Consider the following 18485-nt stretch of genomic DNA (forward strand, 5'->3'; position numbering starts at 1 on the left):
GCGGTCCAGGACCAGCCGGCCAGGCCCGTCCGGGGGCCCCGCAGCGCCTGCTCCCCGCCCTGACGGCGGCGGCACCAGCTGTCCCGGGGGCTGCCCGGTGTCGCCGGCAGCCCGCGCTAGAAGGCGCTTTGGGAGGTTTGGCCTCGTTTTCTGCGGGGGGAGCAGTGTTGGGGGCAGACGAGGGCGGCCCCAGGGCAGCTGTGGATGTCTCTGCCCTGGCAGGCAGCAGGTTTGCTCCCTGGCACGAGCGGTGCCAGGCTGGGCAGGGCCGGGCCCTTCGCGGTGGTGTGGGACCGACTTGGTACATTTTGCTAACGCCTTTGCAGAGCAGGGCTAGTGATTCTCGTCCCACGTTGCAAAAATAAAGGAATGGCTTCGCTATAACCGGGTTTCTCCTTCCTTTCTTTGGCATCTGGTTTCTTTTGGGTTCTGCTGAACGCCTGGGCCTTTCCAGGAAGGCGCCACGAGGATATTGGACTACCAGCAGCTTCGGGTTGCCGGGAAAGGGGCGGAAATTTAAAAATGTCAAAAATCACTACAGAGCTGCTGTTGGAAAGAGCGGTTCCCAGGTCTACCAGGCTTCGAAAGATTGAGACCCTGAAGTAAGTAGAAATAGACTAGAGTAAAATCCTGGTTGGATGCCATTTGGGCTACCCCTTTTTTTCTTAAATTATTTGTCATGAAATTGAAGGGAAAATGGAAATATGTTATGCTGTGTGGAAAACAGAATAGCAGGGTGGGTGTAACTGTTTTGCTCAGTTAGCTTTGCCTGGGAGAAGAAGAATTGCAGGAACATGAAACCTGATATCCCTTAAAAATCAGGTTTTACCCTTACCTTTGCATGACCTCAAGGTAGCAGGTGTTCTGGTTTGTTTCCAGCCTATCCAAGCTGCAATTAAAGACTGGAGACTTGGACCCACGGCTCTTCTCCCGGCTGCGACACCTGCAAAAACTTGACATTTCTGATAATGAACTGGTGAAGTTTCCGAACAGCCTCACTCTGCCCGAGTTGCGTGTGCTCAACTGCAGTAATAATCAGCTGGATGATGTAACCACCCTAAAGCAGTTCCCAAAGCTGGAGGAGCTAAGCTATGAGAACAACATGGACTTGACAGTGAGTAAAGCGATTCCTTTCATTGCAGCATAGTAAATGGAAAATCAGTAATAAGTGCAACTGTCTCTTTTATAATGGCTTTCCATGAGGAAATTGCAAAGCCCTTTGTAAAGGAGGACAGTGTCATTATTCCTGTTTTTACAGAAGGGAAACCGAGGCACATAGAAAAGAGGTGGCCTGCCTACAGTCACTGACACTGGTCTGTCGAGAGTCAAGGATAGGTACCAGATCCTTTGACTCTCAAGCCAGTGCTCTGTTTTTTAAGCCAGGAGCAGGAAGTTTTCCATGGTGGGATGCTTGCTGGGTCAGAAGACTCTGTATGATATGTGAAAGATGAACAGCTTACAGTGTTAAATGGATCCTGTAAAAATGTTCTCTTACTTTACAGATCCCAGTGCACAGGCAGTCATAGCTACTAGCCTTGGGGACCAAAAAACCCCTGAGCTACTGCACACTCCATTGTAGGCTTGCCACAGCTGTGGGAGAACAAGGTGGATCATTAGCAGCACAGTTAACTAAGCTCTAATTGCAGATGTAATTTCAGCTCTGCAGTCCCCCTGCAGAATGTACCTCTGGAGATGTAAGATCAGGAAAGGTCCCCACGTGGCTTTCAGCCCCCACATGAGTGTGGATGTTTGGTTGCCCGCAGAAAACTAGCGGGGGCATACCTTGTGCTGCCACTGGTTGTCCCCCGGGGAACGTCTGTGCTACACACCCTCTGGCATGTGACAGGCTACCCTGGGTAGGGTAAGGGAGGCTGGGGCCAGCACTGGGCTGGCTCTAGCAGCCTTACCTAGGGTCCTGGGGGCCTCCTGGAGCTGCAGCAGCACCGTTCCTATCGCTTGGAGCCTGTCTGGCAGCCGGAGTGTGGCTCTGACCAGCCAGGCTTCAATTTTGAGCAGTGCATGTTGTCCCCACATGTGCCTCTCCACCTTTTTTTGGGTGTATGTGTGTGTGGGGGGGTTGACCCCTGAATATCCAGGGATCAAAAAATGCGCCCGCTCTCTGCACTGCTCCCTTGTGGCGCAGAGAACAGCTGAGTGTGTGGTATGTGGCATCACAGACATGTCTGTGATGCCACGCCGCATGGCTGCTCTCATCTGGATGTGGCTGTTGGGTCTGCAGGACTGCAAAAGCCAGCAAAAGCCTCCTTGGATTTGTAGTTGAGTCTACATGCTTTGGAAATCCTGCAAGGTGTTTGATTGATTTTTATGCCACGCTTTTTCCAGTGTAAATATGCTTTGCTCTCCCTGCTTGCTTGGTAATGGAAAAGCATTGTCTGTGTGTTTTAGTGAATACATGTGCGTGGGTGTCTGTAACTTAAATATTTTCTCTCTGCAGCGCAATGATGACCATAAGGTCATATTTCTTTTACAAAACCTTCGTTTACTCAATGGCAAGGATGTGACCAAATTAGCTGATCACGTGAGACAGATCAGCAGTCAAAAACTCACCAGTAAGGTAAGACACACAATATTTTTGCCCTCTGTACATGACCAAATAGTAGATTAAACTTGATATTAAACTTGATTAACTCTTCAAGCCCTGTCCTTTCTGCCATTGGAACTGCTGGCAACAAGTGGATTTAAATACTATTAGCACAAGGTCCTCTTCAGTGAGGATGGGCACTGTGCACTGTCTGTATTACCCTATAGTTTGCACTGTATATAAACTATATAATACTTATGGGGCTCAAAAGCTGAGTGTCTGTGGATTATTGGGATGAGGGTGCCCTCTGCTCTGGAGAGATCTTGAGGATTCTGCCACACTTTTCTGTTTGTTCCTGATGTCTGTGGTCAAAACACTTCTTCCCGTGCTTCTCTGTGGTGGGGTTGTGGATATGCCTGCTGCTGCCTTGCATGGGATGCAGTTGCACTGAGTGACGTGATCTCTCTGTGTCTGTGTAAACTATATAACATATATGGGGCTCAAATGCTACACTTCCTAATTTTACCCTGAGATTTAAATGCCTCAGTTACCTTCACTGCCTTCTAGTTAGTCTTTGTAAGTAATTCCTAATCCCTGGCCAGGCTTTCAGTAGCCCTCTTATGCTCCCTGTTTTCCTCTTTTAATTATCTACTCCCTCCTGTTTAAATCTGCATGTTCAGCACAGTGAAGCACGGGTCTTGATTTGGAGGTTCTCTGGTGGGTGATTAGTGTGCTGGCTCCCTTGATGAACAGGGGCCGCAGAGCTGGCAGATCTGCAACTAGGAATTCTTCTGGAGCAGAGGATTTCATGTGACAGCCGTATTCTAGACCCTGTCCCCCCTTTCAACAGGGACTGTGACTGAGAAGCTGTCTCGGGATTCCAGCCTTTCTGGGTTGTTGTGATAACTTAGGTAAGATAGAGAAGTCCCTGAGATTGACATAACAGCTCTCTAGGGCTCTGCAGCCCATGGTTCTTCTAATTTATACCACAGTTTTGTCCTAGAAACAAGGAGTACAATTTAATGGTCTCACTGTCTTCAGTTGGCACATGGAACAAGGCCTTGCTCTTGCACTTCTTATGGCCCTTTGTTTGGAATGCCCTTCCTCTGAATCTTGCCATTTCACCTTCATTTAGCTTCTGGTTCTCCCCTAAAAGCACAGTGTGATCATGTGTGTGAGTAAAATTCTGTCACTAAAAATTGTATATTTTGCAGCGCTAGTTATACCATTTATAGTAAGATCAGTTGCCACTGGTCAGAACCATTCAAAATAGCAGTGATGCATCAATTCATAACTTTAGAGGACTGGGATGGCCTAGTGCTCTCAGCCCCAGGTTTGTAATACCCAGGATTCCTGGTACCACGAACTCAGATCCTGGTGAGATCTACTCAGCCCCTCATCCTTCCAGGCAGCTGAGTGTTTGTGGATTATTTGGATGAGAGTGCTCTCTGCTCTGGAGAGATCTTGAGCTTTCTGCCACACATTTCTGTTTGTTCCTGATGTCTGTGGCCAGAACACTTCTTTTCATGCTTCTCTGTGGCAGTGTTGTGGATCTGGCTGCTGCCATCCTACATGAGATGCAGTTGCATTGAGTGACGTGATCTCTCTGTGTCTATGTATAAACTATATAATACATACGGGGCTCAAATCCTGCACTTCCTAATTTTACCCACTGGGACTGCTTGTGAGAGTAAAATTACCAGTGTGTTTCCAGGATTGGACTTATATTTTGTAAAGCAGTTTGGGTCCTTTGTGAGTTACTGTTTTTTGTACATGCTTACAGCATGGCTGTTCCTAGTGCCACATAACTTGAAAACTAAAAGGGAAGGGGAAAACACAAAAACGATTGGCCTATGATACTCCCACTCCATGTAGGCTCTGAATTATTTTATTAAATTAACTTCCTATCAAAGATATGCAGGCAACGTCACTCCTGAAGACCAGGAGAAGCCTTAAGTCCAGCCGCATTTCTTTTCCCAGGGGACCTTGTGCTTTTCTGTCTTGGTTTCTGTGGTGTTTTGGTGAGTAAACCAAGTCTCTTTGTCTAGGTCACTACTTACTGGGAGAAAAACTTCCGAGACCAACTGCCCAAGGATTGCACAGCTGAGGATGTAAAAGCCATCAGGAAGAAGTTCTTGAAATCTGTTCAAACCCACGTCATCTTTGGACCTAGCTCACTCCGAGAATTTACCCGATGGCGGGTAAGTTACTCACTTGCCTTTCTGACCTTCATCTCAGGCACATGAAGAAGGATGCCTCAGTGATGGTTCACATACATGGCAAAATGCCCTGCAGATTCATGTTCAGAGGCTCTTGTCAATCAGCATTTCTGAGGTTTTCTGCTAATTAACTGTGGATATTACACAGGTACCAGAAATAAAAACCCATCCCCAATGCAGCGATTGCCATGAAAATTTTATTTTCTGCTCCTAAGTAATTAAGACATTTATGATGATTAAGTGTTAGAAATTTTATGAACACATGATTTGCAAGCAGCGAATAATTTTAATACAGTATAACCTCATAAATCCAGAATTCTAGAAAATCTGGCACTTTTTAAGTTCCCCTCTCTGCTCACCTGCATGCAAAGGGGGAAGTTTGCATGCAGTGGCTGCCACCGCCATCCACCACCCCATGCCACTGCTCCACGTGCAGCTGCTGCTCCAGGACTGGCTGCTGCTCCCCCTGGACACAGGGGGAAGCTTGCGCATGACGGCTGCTGCCACCATCCACCACCCTGCTCCATGTGCGGCTGCTGCTTTGGGACCAGCCATCACTCTGGTTTCAGAAAAACGGACTTTTCAAATTTCCGGCAGATTTATGAGGTTATACTGTAGCAGCTTCTCTGTAGGGTATTTTTGTGCTCATTTTACATAGCTCCCATTAAAGCTAATGGCAGATAAGCCTTCCGTATCTGAAGGGAAGACTTCCCTCCAGTTCTGTAATGTGTATACTGCAGGCCTTGTGTCTTCTTCATCTAGCTTTACTGTAGTTGCATTGCTTTCATAGATCATCCTATTGGTATCAGTGGTCTACGTGGCTCAGACAAAAGCAGTAAAACAAAGGACCCATGGGTAGAAGTCATTCGTGAAGGTTACGCTCCCAGTCCCAACAGGCTGGTATTTCACCATAGAGTTGTGCCAATACAGAGGATTCACTGAAATTTCTTTTGTGTCTACATGCTTTGTTTGGGTAGATCTCCAAACTCAGGTCTGCTATGCATCATTCACGGTGTCTGGGTGCCCCACTGGGTGTATGTCAATAGGGGTGATGGTCTTTGGAAAATACCTAGTTTCAGTTGTCACTATGTCCCTCCAGTGTCCACCCTATCGTAGACACCTGTTCCTTCTTCCTACTCTAAAATAATCTGTCTTGAAACTGTTGCAACTGACACTGGATGCTGGCAGTCTCAGCTGGAATGCTGTAGACTGAATGAGGTTGAACCTCCAGCCCCTAAGAAATGGTCCCTCCAGGTTGGGAGTAAGGCATGTTGGTAAGGGTTGGTGCTGACCGGGTTGCTATGCTGCTTCTCTTGTTACATCAGTTCTGTGAGGTTTGGTCTCCTGGATGACAGCCCAGGGCCCTTCCATCACCTATAAAGTTCATACAGAACTTTACCTATAAATTCCATATAGAAGTGTGTGCATGCCTGCACAAATGCACATACACGTGCACACATCTTTTAATTGAACATTTGATTCATTCCAGATGTTGCAGCTTTTGTCCTTCATTAAAGTTTGAACATTAACCACTGTCTTTTTACTTGCAACATTAGGTGAAGACAATAGCAGAAGAATTCTTGGAATCTTTGTTGGGACAGGAAGAGAACACAAACCCTGAACTGGAGGAAAGGGTGGATGATGAGGAGGAGGAGGAGGAGGAGAATACAGAAAGCCCTGGGGAGGTTATGGAGGAAGTGGATCAGGTAAAAGCCCTTGCAGGCAGGAATATTTTTCTAGCCTCACCTCTCTTTTTTGAAAAAGCAAATCACAGTAAGAGAAGGGACTGTGAACTCTGGATTTTCCAACTTAGATTTAGACCGAGTTAAGTTCTGCTTTATCACCTTGATCTCTAACCTTCAGCAGCAGGGATTCTGGTTTTCTCTGTTTAAAAATCCCAACTTCTCTGAAAACCCCCAAAATTCTCTGATAAAAAACCCAACAGCTGCATTTTCCACAAGTAAAATGAAACAGCATTATATATAGGTATCAGCTGAACACAAATGTTTTATTGATATATTTACAATTTTAAAGCAGTCTGGAAGTCTACCAGTGCCTCAATCTTTATAATAAAATACATTCTAGATACCTGTATATTTTGGGGTTTGATTTGGGGTTTTTTATCATAGAAAATCAGAGTTTCCCCTACCCCTTTCACTCACCAGGATGTGGATCCAGCTGCAGCTGTACCTCCCACTACTCTGTGGTGTTGAGCAGCCCTGATATGCTGGTGCCATGCCTTTCCCCCTAACTTGCAAGCAACAGCTCCCCCAGCCCTGCCGGTGCCCATCACTCGTAGCCCACAGTCCACTGGCCCTGCCAGTGCCCCTTACTCCCAATCCACAGCCACCACCCTCTCCAGCCCTGATGGTGCCCCTCACTCACAACCTGCAGCCCCCCTGCTCCCGTCAGCAGCACCCAAGCCCTGACTGCCATCTGTGGGAAGCAGTGGCTACTGTGACCAGAGCAGAGCATGGAGCCTGTCCCCTTCCCCCTCCCTCCCCCCATGTGTTGCATGGCTGGAGCAGACACAGTGGTTGCAGGGAAGGATGCCAACTGGAGGCTTGGGGCTCCCTGCCCTGCGGGCCAGTGGGTGGGACCCGACTCAGGAAGGCAGAGAGGCTCAATGCTGCTGCGGGGACCCCTCACCAACCAAGCTGCCATGGTGAAGCATCCCCTGCCCACATGGCAGCAGTGGGGACAGTGGTGGCGTGGAGTTGTGCCACCCACTGTTGCTGGGCAGGCAGGGGTGCTTAGCTATGGCAAAGCACCTAGCAGGACAGGTCCTGGTGACAGCACCGTGCCTCTTTGCCCTCCCACATCAAGTCCTACCCATGTAGGCCCCTGGGGGGAGGGCAGCAGGGCGGGGAGCTCCAAAGCCCACAGCATGTTCCCTCCCATCCCCCCTACCCATTCTGCTCTCCCTGGGAGTACAGCCCTTCTGCTGCTCCCTGGTCAAGCTACCTGTGACTCCATCCTGTTCCCCCAGCTGGCCCCCTTCCTTCCCACCCTCCCAGACTTGCCTGTGGGGAGTTCTCCACATACATATGGCACCCCCTGCCTTCTGTTCTCCTTAGCTCCAAGCAGCTGCTTGCAGGCTGGAATTCTGCAAAGTTGATATTGGATGATCTAACAGACCTGCATGCAAATAGCTTATTTTTGCATTTGAGACTTAGCAGATTCTTCTGCCCTGTCAAGGAAGTGAAGACATGCCGTTGCACAAGCATCTCATCTTGCCTTTCATTCCAAAAGGTCTTAAAGTGCCTTGCAAGGCTCCATACCAGACGAATGCTGCTGCTGTTAATTATTTGTAGGATGGTTGTGCCCAGAGGCCTCCACCTGTGATCATGGCCTCACTGTGCTAAACACTGTGAGCAGGGGCAGATCCAGGGGGGTTTAATAGCGTGGTTTCACTCCCTTTGATACCTGCTGCACCCAAACTTTAGAACCAACTGCCTGGGAGGGGCAGCAGCGTTTCTATTCAGGAAGTGCTGAAAGTCATTTGACTTCCTGGCTTATTATCCTGTTGTTTTCTCTCCATACCACAGTTGTTAGCCACCCTCTAGCCTGGTCTTGATTTTTCAGATTCAAACTATCCCTTCTGCAGTGTTGCTATCTTTTAGCCATTTTACGTAGTGTCTCTCTTTCATTTCTCTACCCTGCAGGTTGTTTTTAGCTGTAGCTAAAAACCTTAGTACAGGTGTAGTCACATTAGCTCAGATATAGAAATAAATGACTGCCACTGAAGTATTGGAGCTGCTGTCAGGATGCTTAAGAAGGCTAGAATTTACTTTATGAATCTGAATAAGAGTTGTACTTTTAGTTATAATGACTGCAAAACTAATTATACTATACCTTTTGACTATGTCTAGTTTGTTGTGTTTTTTTTCAATTTTATGTATACTCTAGCAAACTAGTACACATTCCAATAGTTATATTTGTTTTTGCTTTCATTTTAAACTGAATAAAATAGTGCTGGCCCCCTACCATATTAGTAAAAGTTCTAGTTTCTCTTACCTGGGGAAAAATGTGTTGTGTTATATGTGATGATGTGCACCATCTGCCCCAGCCTTTTCAAAATCCTTGATCTGCCCATGACTGAATGTATATAACTCAGTAGTCCAAGCTTTGCAGAGCTTACAACCTGAACAGAGAGAAAAGAGGCTGTGAAGGGAAAGGCATAGAAATAGAGGGGAAGTAGAGCTCTGCAGGAATACTGTAGAGTTAGAAATAGACTCGGGTCTCCTGGCTAGTCTAGTACCCAAGACACTGGACCGGGCTACCTCTTGGAGCGGGCGGGGGATTTCTCAGCCCTCCAGGCCAGTGTGCAGCAGGTGCACAACATCCTGCAGAACCCCAAGGATGGATCTCGTTCATTTTATTTATCAATTTGATTACAAATTCCACAGTGCTCATTGGCTGCTGCCAGGTATTCCTCCTCTCTAACTCTGGGACAGTCCTGGCTTTTATCTTGTTTTAACAGCTGGGCTTAACCTCTGCTGCCGGCTTTGCATCTTTCCCAGCAGTAGGACAGTTTGGGTCATTATCCAGGTATAGATTCCCCTGTTTTCACAGGAGACTGAGAAGGAGGGCTGGGTCTCAGTGCCCCTTTGGGAAGGGATATTTTTAATGAAATGAACAATTTTGGCATTTGGCCAAAGTGTGTAAGGTTGCCTCAGCATGGCCACATTGCTGCACTTGGCTTAATCTTAGCTGCGGACAGTAGCCTTGGGTCCCGTGGGCCTGATTCTGTCTTTCCATCCATCCCCGGGTTCAGGACTGGAGTCATGGCTCTGTGGGAAGAGAAAGTAAAAATTTTAAATTGAGCCTTCTTTGCAAAGTGTTTATTGGTCATCCTCAGCTGTTGGCCTGTGGGAACTTGATAGCCAGGGGTCCCCTGTCTGATGGAAGATCCTTCATCTGACTCCAGGAAAGGGAACCAATCCTTGCAGAATTTCTCTGGATTACAAGGTATATGAATATCTTGGGGAAGAGGAAAAATACCTGTAATGAATTGCCAATGTATCTCGTAGGTGATTTCAACCCCCAGCAAGAGAAAAGGAAATCGTTCACCAGCAGGATCTGGGAACAAAAGGCCACGGCCCCAGCCTAACCCCAAGGAAATTGTGCTGAGCCCCAGGAAGTCCAGTCATTTGCAGGATGAGCCAACACCCGAGAAACCAAGAGCATCGAACCAGAAGGCCAAGCTGGCAAAGCCTGGCCAAGGTGCTGAAGGGACTCAGCGAAATGGAGAGCAGCTCCCCAAAGGACAGAGCCACAGAAGATCCAGCCAGCTGGCAGAGCAGCAAAAGAGCCAGGAACAAGACAAAGGGGTTGTTAGCTTGACCCCAGTGAAGGACCTAGAAGGCGAGGTGTGTTGGCTACCCTTTTCTGGGTTTGGGTTTTGGCCTCTTGGGGACATAAGAAGGATTCACATCCAGACTTTGTGGATAAAAGGGTTCTGTATTTTCTAGGTGCCATAGAACTCATTCAGTTTTCCTCAGTGCCTTTGGCCATGTGTTTTCTGTTTTTATTTCCCTTTTTCTCTGAAGCATCAGGGCTGGCCAGAGCTGGAGATGGGAGGTGGGTCAGTGCTCTGAGGTGGTACAGAGATGGTTTTTCTGAGATGTGTTGCTGGAGTGCCTTGGTCACATGCTCATTGTCAAACCCATGGCTAGATTTGGGACTGAGAAGGAAGTGTCCCTTAGGTCAGACTGGCAGGGATCTTGAGGATTCTGTCCTCTGCATCATGGAGGGCAGTGGTTGATTTGCTATGATCATCTGAGCATTAGTGATATCCCAGTCTCTCCTGGTCCCTGCTGGAGGCGCACAGGAGTTTTTAATCTTCAGAGGACTGAGGCTTTCTTAGTTTTACTCAAGTTATATAGCTCAGTATAGAGGTAAGTGGGTGAAATGCAACAGTCTGTGATGTATAGGGGAGTCAGACTAAATGATCATATTGTTCCCTTCTTGCCTCAAATTGTGTGGGAACATGACACCAGTTCGTTGTAGATTTTAGATCTGTGCATGTGCTCAGCTCCCTAGTACATGGAGGAACGGCACCAAGGGGAAGAGAAATCCCCATATCAGCTGCTTGCAGTACTCGGCTTGCTGGAATTTCTGCTGCACTGCACCCTGTTTGTGTGCCTGAGAGAGGAAGATGGGGAGTGAGATCACCCTCCAGGAGGGGCTCAGAATGCATTGTTCCCTAATGGAGCCTGGGGCAGGCTTCACTTACTACATGTAAGCATCCGTCCAGGAACAGAATTCAAGATGACTGTGTGCACTAGATGCAGAAGAAACTGAAACCTAGGAGGTGAGATCAGAGGCTCCTTCTGTGGGATGTTTTCTGTCCTCCTTTTGTTCTGTGTTTCACCCTCTGGTTTGTGGAAATGCCTTGGGTCTGCCAGCCTGTACATCTAGTCACATCTAGTACCATTGAGACAGAGCGTTCGCAGGGATAGCTCCTTGTCTGTCATTCTGTTCTGGGATGATGTCTCCTTGATGTGCTTTCTTGCAGGACGTCATTCTGGAGCCATTGCACTTTCTCCAGTGTCACAGCAAAAGCAACAGCCGCGAAGATTTTAAAACGCAGCTCTGGTCCTGTGCATTTGAGCCTCTGCTAGATGGTGGGACCAGGAAGGGTGAGTCTGTCCAGAGCCGAGCCTACAGGTGGCCTTTTGTGATTGGCAAGATTGGTAGAAAGACTCTGCAGGCAGGGGTCCATTTGAGTAAAGTAGGGGTGTCAAACACATGACCCTCAAGTTGGATCTAGTCGTGGAGCCCTGTAATCCAGCCTTTGAGTCTCAGACCAACCCTGTCCACCATGTGCATCATGCAGATCTGATCTGGTGTGCAGGCTGCCTACGATGCTGCATGCAGCACAAGGGGTCAGTCCAGGGTGCCATGCTGGATCATGTACAAACAGCTTGGGGCCCAGTCTGCTGTGGTGGGACACCCTGTGCTGGTCTTATGCATCTCACGAAGAGCAAGCTGTGGAGCGAGGCCAGTGCACACTGCAAGTGGCATGTATGGTTGAACTGGTCACACAAGCTGCACGTGGCACAGGGAGCCAGCAGGGGCATGTGCTTGCTTTGGTGCAGCCCAGTTTGGCCCACAGGCTGAGCCTGGGACCCTCACTTGGCCCATGGGGACAGATAGTTTGACACCCCTGGAGCAAGGGGTGAGGGGGATGCACTACCCAGACAGCTTATGGGGGCCAGGCCCCTCCACCTCCTGAGCAGGTGTTCCTGTTAATAATAGACTTTCCATGTCCAGATAAACATTCCTATTTAGATTATAAAATATATGAGAGTCTTCATAGTTGGTATGGATGAATTTTTCTCAAATAAACCCCTATATGCTAAAGCCAACTGAACAGTTACCAGTGCAGCACAGATGAGAAGCACAACTTAGTAACAAGGTGATTTATGACAAATGTGATGTATGGTGATTTTAATGAGCAGAGATCTGATTACTAGTGTAATAAGCAAGTGTTACTTCAAGCCCTGGGAAGTCTAACCAGGCCTTCCTGTCTTTCAGATCCCATAGTGAGCTCATCTCGAACTGTGGCTACATGTGGAGGAGAGGCTGTTTGTCTAATTGACTGCGAGACTGGAATAGTGCTGAAAAAGTACAAAGTGCCTGCGGAGGTAAGCGAACACTTGGAATGTGAGTAAAACTGTAGTTGTGTTATAAAACAGCCTGGAACATGGTTCTAAGCTGTATTGTGGACAGGTCTTAAAGTGATGGCTAGAGATGAAACATACCTTTTGTTAATCCTAAAGTAGTTTTCAGAATCTAGGCCAGCAACCAGCCTTTTTGGCAGGCCTGTCACAGATTAGCCATTTACCCTCCCTGACTGCCACTCTGATCCTCTTTCTCTGCCTGATCTCTGCCCTGCTTTCTGCTCCCTGCCCTGTGTTCCCTGCCAATCTGTGGCTCTGCTGCCTGCCCTCTCCCCAATCTGCCCCGTGCCACACACAAGCTGCCCGTGCCACTTGTGGCACACGTGCTGCAGGGTGGTCACCTCTGATCGAGACTAAGTTTAGTTACCCTGCTCCCTTCTGCTGAGGGTCAGTCTGACAGCAGAGAAGGAGACATGCCTTAATGTTGGTTGGCTGTACTAGGTTTGAGATATATAACCCCTGTCAAAACGATCCTATTGTTACAGGTGTGGCTTCTGTATAGTCCTATAGATCACTATTAATCTCTCAGCTGCCATATTCCATGCTCTTTGTCCCATATCCTAGGAGTTTTTCACTGTTGCATGGACAACTCTAACAATGGTAAATAAAGACAATCGGAAAAGAACCCATAATATTTTGGCAGCAGCTGGAAGAAGAGGAATTGTCAAGCTGATCCATGTAACAGCTGACTTCTGTTACGGAGAGATAAAGGCCCACAAGAAGCCCATTGCTACGGCCTGCTTCAGCACTTCATGTGAGACCCACCTCTTTAGTAAGTTTCCTATTCTGCATCTCATTTGCTTAATGAGCATTAAAATAAAAGGGGTTCCTCCAAAACAAGGAAGTGAAGTGTGGCTCATAGTATCAGAGTGGGTTTGTATGAGGAGAGTCACCAAATAGCTCTGTGTGTATGGAGCACATAAAACGCACCGGTGAGTGTCAGAAGTCTCCCTCAGTGTGCTGATTTGCAGGGGAGGGGAGGTGTTACAACCTCCAGGTACAGAGCCTGGCTCATGTTTTCAGCTTTTTAGGTCCGTGGTGTGTCAGCCATGAGGGTGGCCATCACATACCAGCCACATACACATATCTAGCAGCAGCTCCCTTCCAGTGGTGGGGGGACAGAAAACCCAAAAGCTTGCCATGTGGATCAGCAGATGTGAATGCTTATAGGGTTTAGATTTGACCAAGTGACTGGAGCAAAGCAGAGATTCCATTGGGTGTTCCCGCTTGTCAAATTAATGAAATTGTATGCACTGTTAGTAATCTCATACTCCCACATTGCTTTGTTCAGAGCCAGACGTTGAAAACGGTGCTTTGCCTAGATGGAGAAGGTGGAGGTTTGGTGGTTAATGAAGAGCAAATTATGCCCTGTGATATACAGATCAATCCTTTTGGCTCTGCTACCTCTCCATCTTGTCCCTGAAACAGTCTGCACCATGCTATAGATTCAAGACCACTAGATCATTAAGACGTAAACTTCCAAGCGCATCTGTGAGCTTGGGGCAGTCGCACTCAATGGATTCTCACTTTTGATAACATTCAAACCTACTGGGCATTCGTCAAAAAGCAGGCTGAAGTATTTTGAGTCGGGGAAAAGTCTAGACAATCTAGCAGACTTGTGCTGTATCTAGTTTCATTCCCAGCTGAGGAGGGCTTGCACCTGGAATTTTTTCCCTGAGCTTCACAGGTGTGAGGAGGACAAAAGATGAGATGCATTCATAGAGTCATGGAAAGTTAGGGTTGGAAAGGACTTTGGGAGGTCATTGGTGGCACTGGATTTATGACCCAGTCCTGATACCTTGTTCCAGGCGAGCACAACCTTCCGACCGATGACAAGTTTGCCCATTTGACAATAGGCAAATTTTATTGATACACAGTGATAGAAAATAAGAATAATGCAGGCAAAGCAAGCAAGATAATTACAGAATGCAATACCAATTATTTTCTAGTCCCAGGAGGTTCACAAGGAGAGTGGTGCATCCAGCTGGTATGTGAGCACTATCTTGTTGTTCTTTGCTTGAATGTCAGACGTCAGCAACCTTGGAGGTTGAGTGCCAAGGCCAACTTGCTGTTCTGCAAACTCCTTTTATATTCTTTTTCCCTTGATGACTCTTCATTTCCATGCATCAGTCATTGGTTTCCCTATAGCTGTCATTCTGTCCACATTTTGTTTTGTCAGCCAAATTTCTATCTCCATAAACCCATCACATGCACACACCTTAATTTGGTCATTTGCTGGTGTCTTAATTCGGTCATTCCACTCAAAACAGTTTTCCTTCTGGCATAATCAGGATCACACCCTTTTACAGTAATAACACCATACAAACAAAAATTGACATCACTATTGCTAATGTTGGCCCAAGAATTTGCCATAAGAGATGCACGCCAAGTGCAGATATGTACACATCTGTTGTCCACATCTGTGACTACAGATTTATTGTAACTTTCTCCCTCTATGATAAGTTGGCAAGCATCAACATCTGGCTTTAAGCATAATGATTTTGCTTGAAACATGTCTTCATGACGCACAAAATCCAAGGCCTGTTCTCTGTTCACACACAGACACTGAGATAGCCTCATGTCCCAAGGGTGTCTTTCTAGCCCAGTGCCTATCCATTCAGGGAACAACTACAGCTTTACTGATACAAGCTCCCAACACAAATATAGTGTATATCAATTCTTCTTCAGCACTGCTAATGGCATCAACCTGCATTCTAACCATCATGGTGGTTGGATCAAATTCTACCAACTAGTTATTAGGTTGAAGCCAGTCTGGTTGGCCAGTTTTAATGCTAATTTGCCTTTTAATTCCACTGGAATATGCCAATTCGCTCCTTGCTCAACAATGCTTCTCACAACTCCCAGTGACCAGATTTGAGCCTGAACACACATAATAGCTTCAAACACATCTCCCTGCAAAGCCAGCAGAGCATCAGTCAGCATCGTTGCATCTTCCCATTAGCCATGTTTGAATGCCTACATTGCATTGGCCAAATTTACCTGTACCCTACTAGTTACCTCTAGGCTGTCGCAAAGAAGCACACTTAAATGCCATAGGGTAGTTCCCAGTGAGCCAGGTTTGTTGCCTAAAACTTCCTGATCAGTAGTGTTTAAAAGTCCCATTCCTGTGCCTGCTGCACCCAAGATGATATGAACAACAGAGTGTCTAGCTCGGTGGGCTGGACCCCTGACATGACGTTTTCATTCATGGTTGAGACCCAGGCCTGCCATCCCTGCAAAAAGGTATGCGGCACATTTTGGATAACATTGGTTTCTTGAGACATTTAACATCTTTACTAGGAGGCCTTCTTTTACTACTTCTGTGCCGACTGGATGTCACTCAGGGGCACCCTTGACCATAACATCAGCCTTTAGTCTCAATTCTTCTTCACCGCAGTCTACTTTATGCAAGTCCCTGGTACCTGAGCCTTTCAAGGTAAGGTTCAGTGTCATATTCATTTGGGCAGCCGTGATTCCTTTGGCCCTAAAATTAAGAACATGCCTCCTTGTGGGAATACCCAGGACAAGGGTCGCCTGACCCCAGTTCACACCTAGGTCCACCCACACAGAGAATGTTCTGTTTCCCTCCAGTTCCCATGGGGTAATATCCCACCCCACCTCCCTGCAAGGAGGAGCAACACACAACCTGCAAGGTAGGTGATGTTAATTAGCATCCACAGGCGTGGTAAAGTCACAGTGTCTACCCACCCTACAGTAGCTCAGCTCTCAGAGGGGAAAGAGTAACATTTGTCTCTGTCTCCATCCCTTCTGTGGTGGTTTTCTATCTGATTTGAAATAGCTCACCACATCTTGTGGTCCCCCAAAGCCCCATACTAGCTTGGTTAACACCTGGGGTGAATTACATTGGTACTGTGATGTGACCGAAAACATGCGATTAGTGGATAGCTCGAACCTTTGGTCCTTTTGCCATTGGGCTTTCCTCATATTTAGGCAGTGCCGATCAGGGGGTATCTGCAAGTCTTGTTTGATCAGCCCTTCCACATCATGTGATGGAAGTGCAGGGCTTAACCCCTCTGTGGTTTGAATGCTATTGGATCTTCAGTAAGTAATTTGTAAACAGCAGGCTTGGTTTCCATGGGGATGCCACCATTCACTCTGTGGTCTAAACCTTTGTGTAGGTTCTGAGGATTTATGAAGCTACATTGCAGTACTTGCCCTACTATAAATAGCTTAAAATGCATATCTAGCGCAAGCAAAGCAAAAAGGGAAAATGAATGGTTAATCCAGACTTCTTGATGTTTAGTATGGCTGAACTCTCTTTGAGGCCCTGGAGGTGATGCTCCACTTCCTGCAAGACAAAACACAGAGAAGATTCGTTAGTCCCCTTTCCACTTTTTCAGTCGTGATGCATGGAACCATTTCTGAAAACATTTCTCGTCTTTTAGCAGTTTCCACCTGATACACTGTAGGGCTAGCTTTGTTCACAATAGGGACTGGCCTGTTCGAGACAGATGCCAGCTTTCCATCAGTCTGTGTGGTGGCCCTGTACATTACCTTATCCCCTACCTGCCACTCCTGTGGGTGTAAAATCGGTTCCAAATACTGATTCATCTTTTCGGTATTGGCTCACAAAGCCATAGCTACCCCCTTCTGTGTTTCGGAAATGGTGTGAAGCAGATTCTGAAATCATTGATTCATAAGGCCCTTGATCCGTGAGCCCATCCGGAGGCTCCTCTCCTAGCCACCAAGGTTTAAGAGGTACATCTTATACCCTGTCATCGCTTCATGTGGAGTAATCTTATGAGAAGCCATAATACTTTGGATAGCCATTCAGACAAGGGGTGATACTTGATCCCAATCCTTTCCTTGCTGCTGTATGAGCTTCTTCAACATCAGATGCAGAATTCTTAGTTCTTTCTACCACCAGCACTCTGAGGATGGCCTGGGATATGCAGTTTTTGCCTAGGGCCTGGCACAGCCTTTTTATAATTTCCCTCACAAAGATAGGTCCCTGATCAGCAGAGGAGATCCTGGTTTTCTCTGATTAAAAATCAAAGATTCTCTGATACCCCCCCCTCCCCACACACGCACATTCTCTGATTTAAAACCGCCAAATCCACTTTTTCCCATGATTAAAATGAAATGCCCCCCATATGTGTGTGTATGTATGTGTGTACACACACACAAAATATTTTAGATACATTAAAATTTTTAAAGCAGTTTGGAAGCCTACCAGTGCCTCAATCACTTTAATAAAATAAATTCTAAATACCTGTAAATGTTGGCATTTGATTTTTGGGGTTTTTATCATGGAAAATCAGAGCTCCCCCTGGTCCCTTTTGCTACCAGGATGCAGGTCCAGCTGTGTCTGCCTCCCCACCCACCACTGCTTTGTGGTACTGAGCAGCCCTGATATGCTGGTGCTCTGTCCATGGCATTTGCCCCTCGCTCCCAAGCCACATCTCCCCAGCCATGCTGGTACCCCTCACTCTTGACCTACAGCCTTCTGGCCCTGCCAGTGCCCTTAATTCCCCACCCATAGCCCGCCATCCCTCTCCTGGCCCTGCCAGGACTACAGGGCAAGGGACTGGGTCTGCAGCGCCCTGCTGCCTCCAGAAGTGCCTGAGCCCCAGCTGCCACCTGTGGGAGGCAGTGGCTGCTGCACCCCAAGCAGAGTGCAGAGCCCAGCTCTCCCACACCCACAGGCCGTGCAGCTGGAGCGGAGCCCATGGGGTGGGGCAGATGCAGGCTACCCACTGCAGGCTTAGGGCTCCCTGCCCTGCTCTTCTCCCTTGGGCGGCGCAGCCAGTGGGTGGAACCCAGCAAGGCAGGGTAGAACAGGGTGAAGTGTGGGGACTCAGTGCCACCACCAGAAGCCTGGTGCCGCCATGGTGAGGCACCCCTTGCCCACCTGGCAGCAGCAAGGGGCACAACTCTACACTGTCACCCTTGCTGCTGCTGACCCTGTGGCTGCACATTCCTGCCCAGGCTCCAGGCAGCACCCCTAGCCGCTGCCCAACTCTCTCCTTTGCTGTGGGGGCCTCAATCCCCCCCCCCCCCCCGTTACTTGCGAGG

General features: G+C 47.6%; 1 protein-coding gene across 3 annotated transcripts in view; it reads left to right on the forward strand.

Moving 5' to 3' along the window:
- The first annotated feature begins 64 nt into the window (after positions 1-64).
- The window catches only part of LRWD1 (leucine rich repeats and WD repeat domain containing 1), a 41291-nt gene continuing 22870 nt past the window's right edge, over positions 65-18485 (forward strand). For 2 of the 3 annotated variants that reach the window (XM_019511468.1, XM_019511470.1), the window contains exons 1-10: positions 190-229; positions 455-602; positions 880-1114; positions 2456-2575; positions 4591-4743; positions 6318-6467; positions 9795-10133; positions 11282-11405; positions 12304-12413; positions 13014-13221. In XM_019511468.1, the coding sequence (XP_019367013.1) occupies positions 205-229; positions 455-602; positions 880-1114; positions 2456-2575; positions 4591-4743; positions 6318-6467; positions 9795-10133; positions 11282-11405; positions 12304-12413; positions 13014-13221 (1612 nt within the window). In that variant the 5' untranslated portion in view covers positions 190-204. Of the gene's footprint in view, positions 136-189; positions 230-454; positions 603-879; positions 1115-2455; positions 2576-4590; positions 4744-6317; positions 6468-9794; positions 10134-11281; positions 11406-12303; positions 12414-13013; positions 13222-18485 lie in introns of those variants that run through there. The other variant, XM_019511469.1, reaches the window with a different exon arrangement.

Source organism: Gavialis gangeticus, unplaced genomic scaffold (assembly GCF_001723915.1).
Source record: "Gavialis gangeticus isolate Ggan-Ray unplaced genomic scaffold, GavGan_comp1, whole genome shotgun sequence".
NCBI classification, from domain to species: domain Eukaryota; kingdom Metazoa; phylum Chordata; order Crocodylia; family Gavialidae; genus Gavialis; species Gavialis gangeticus.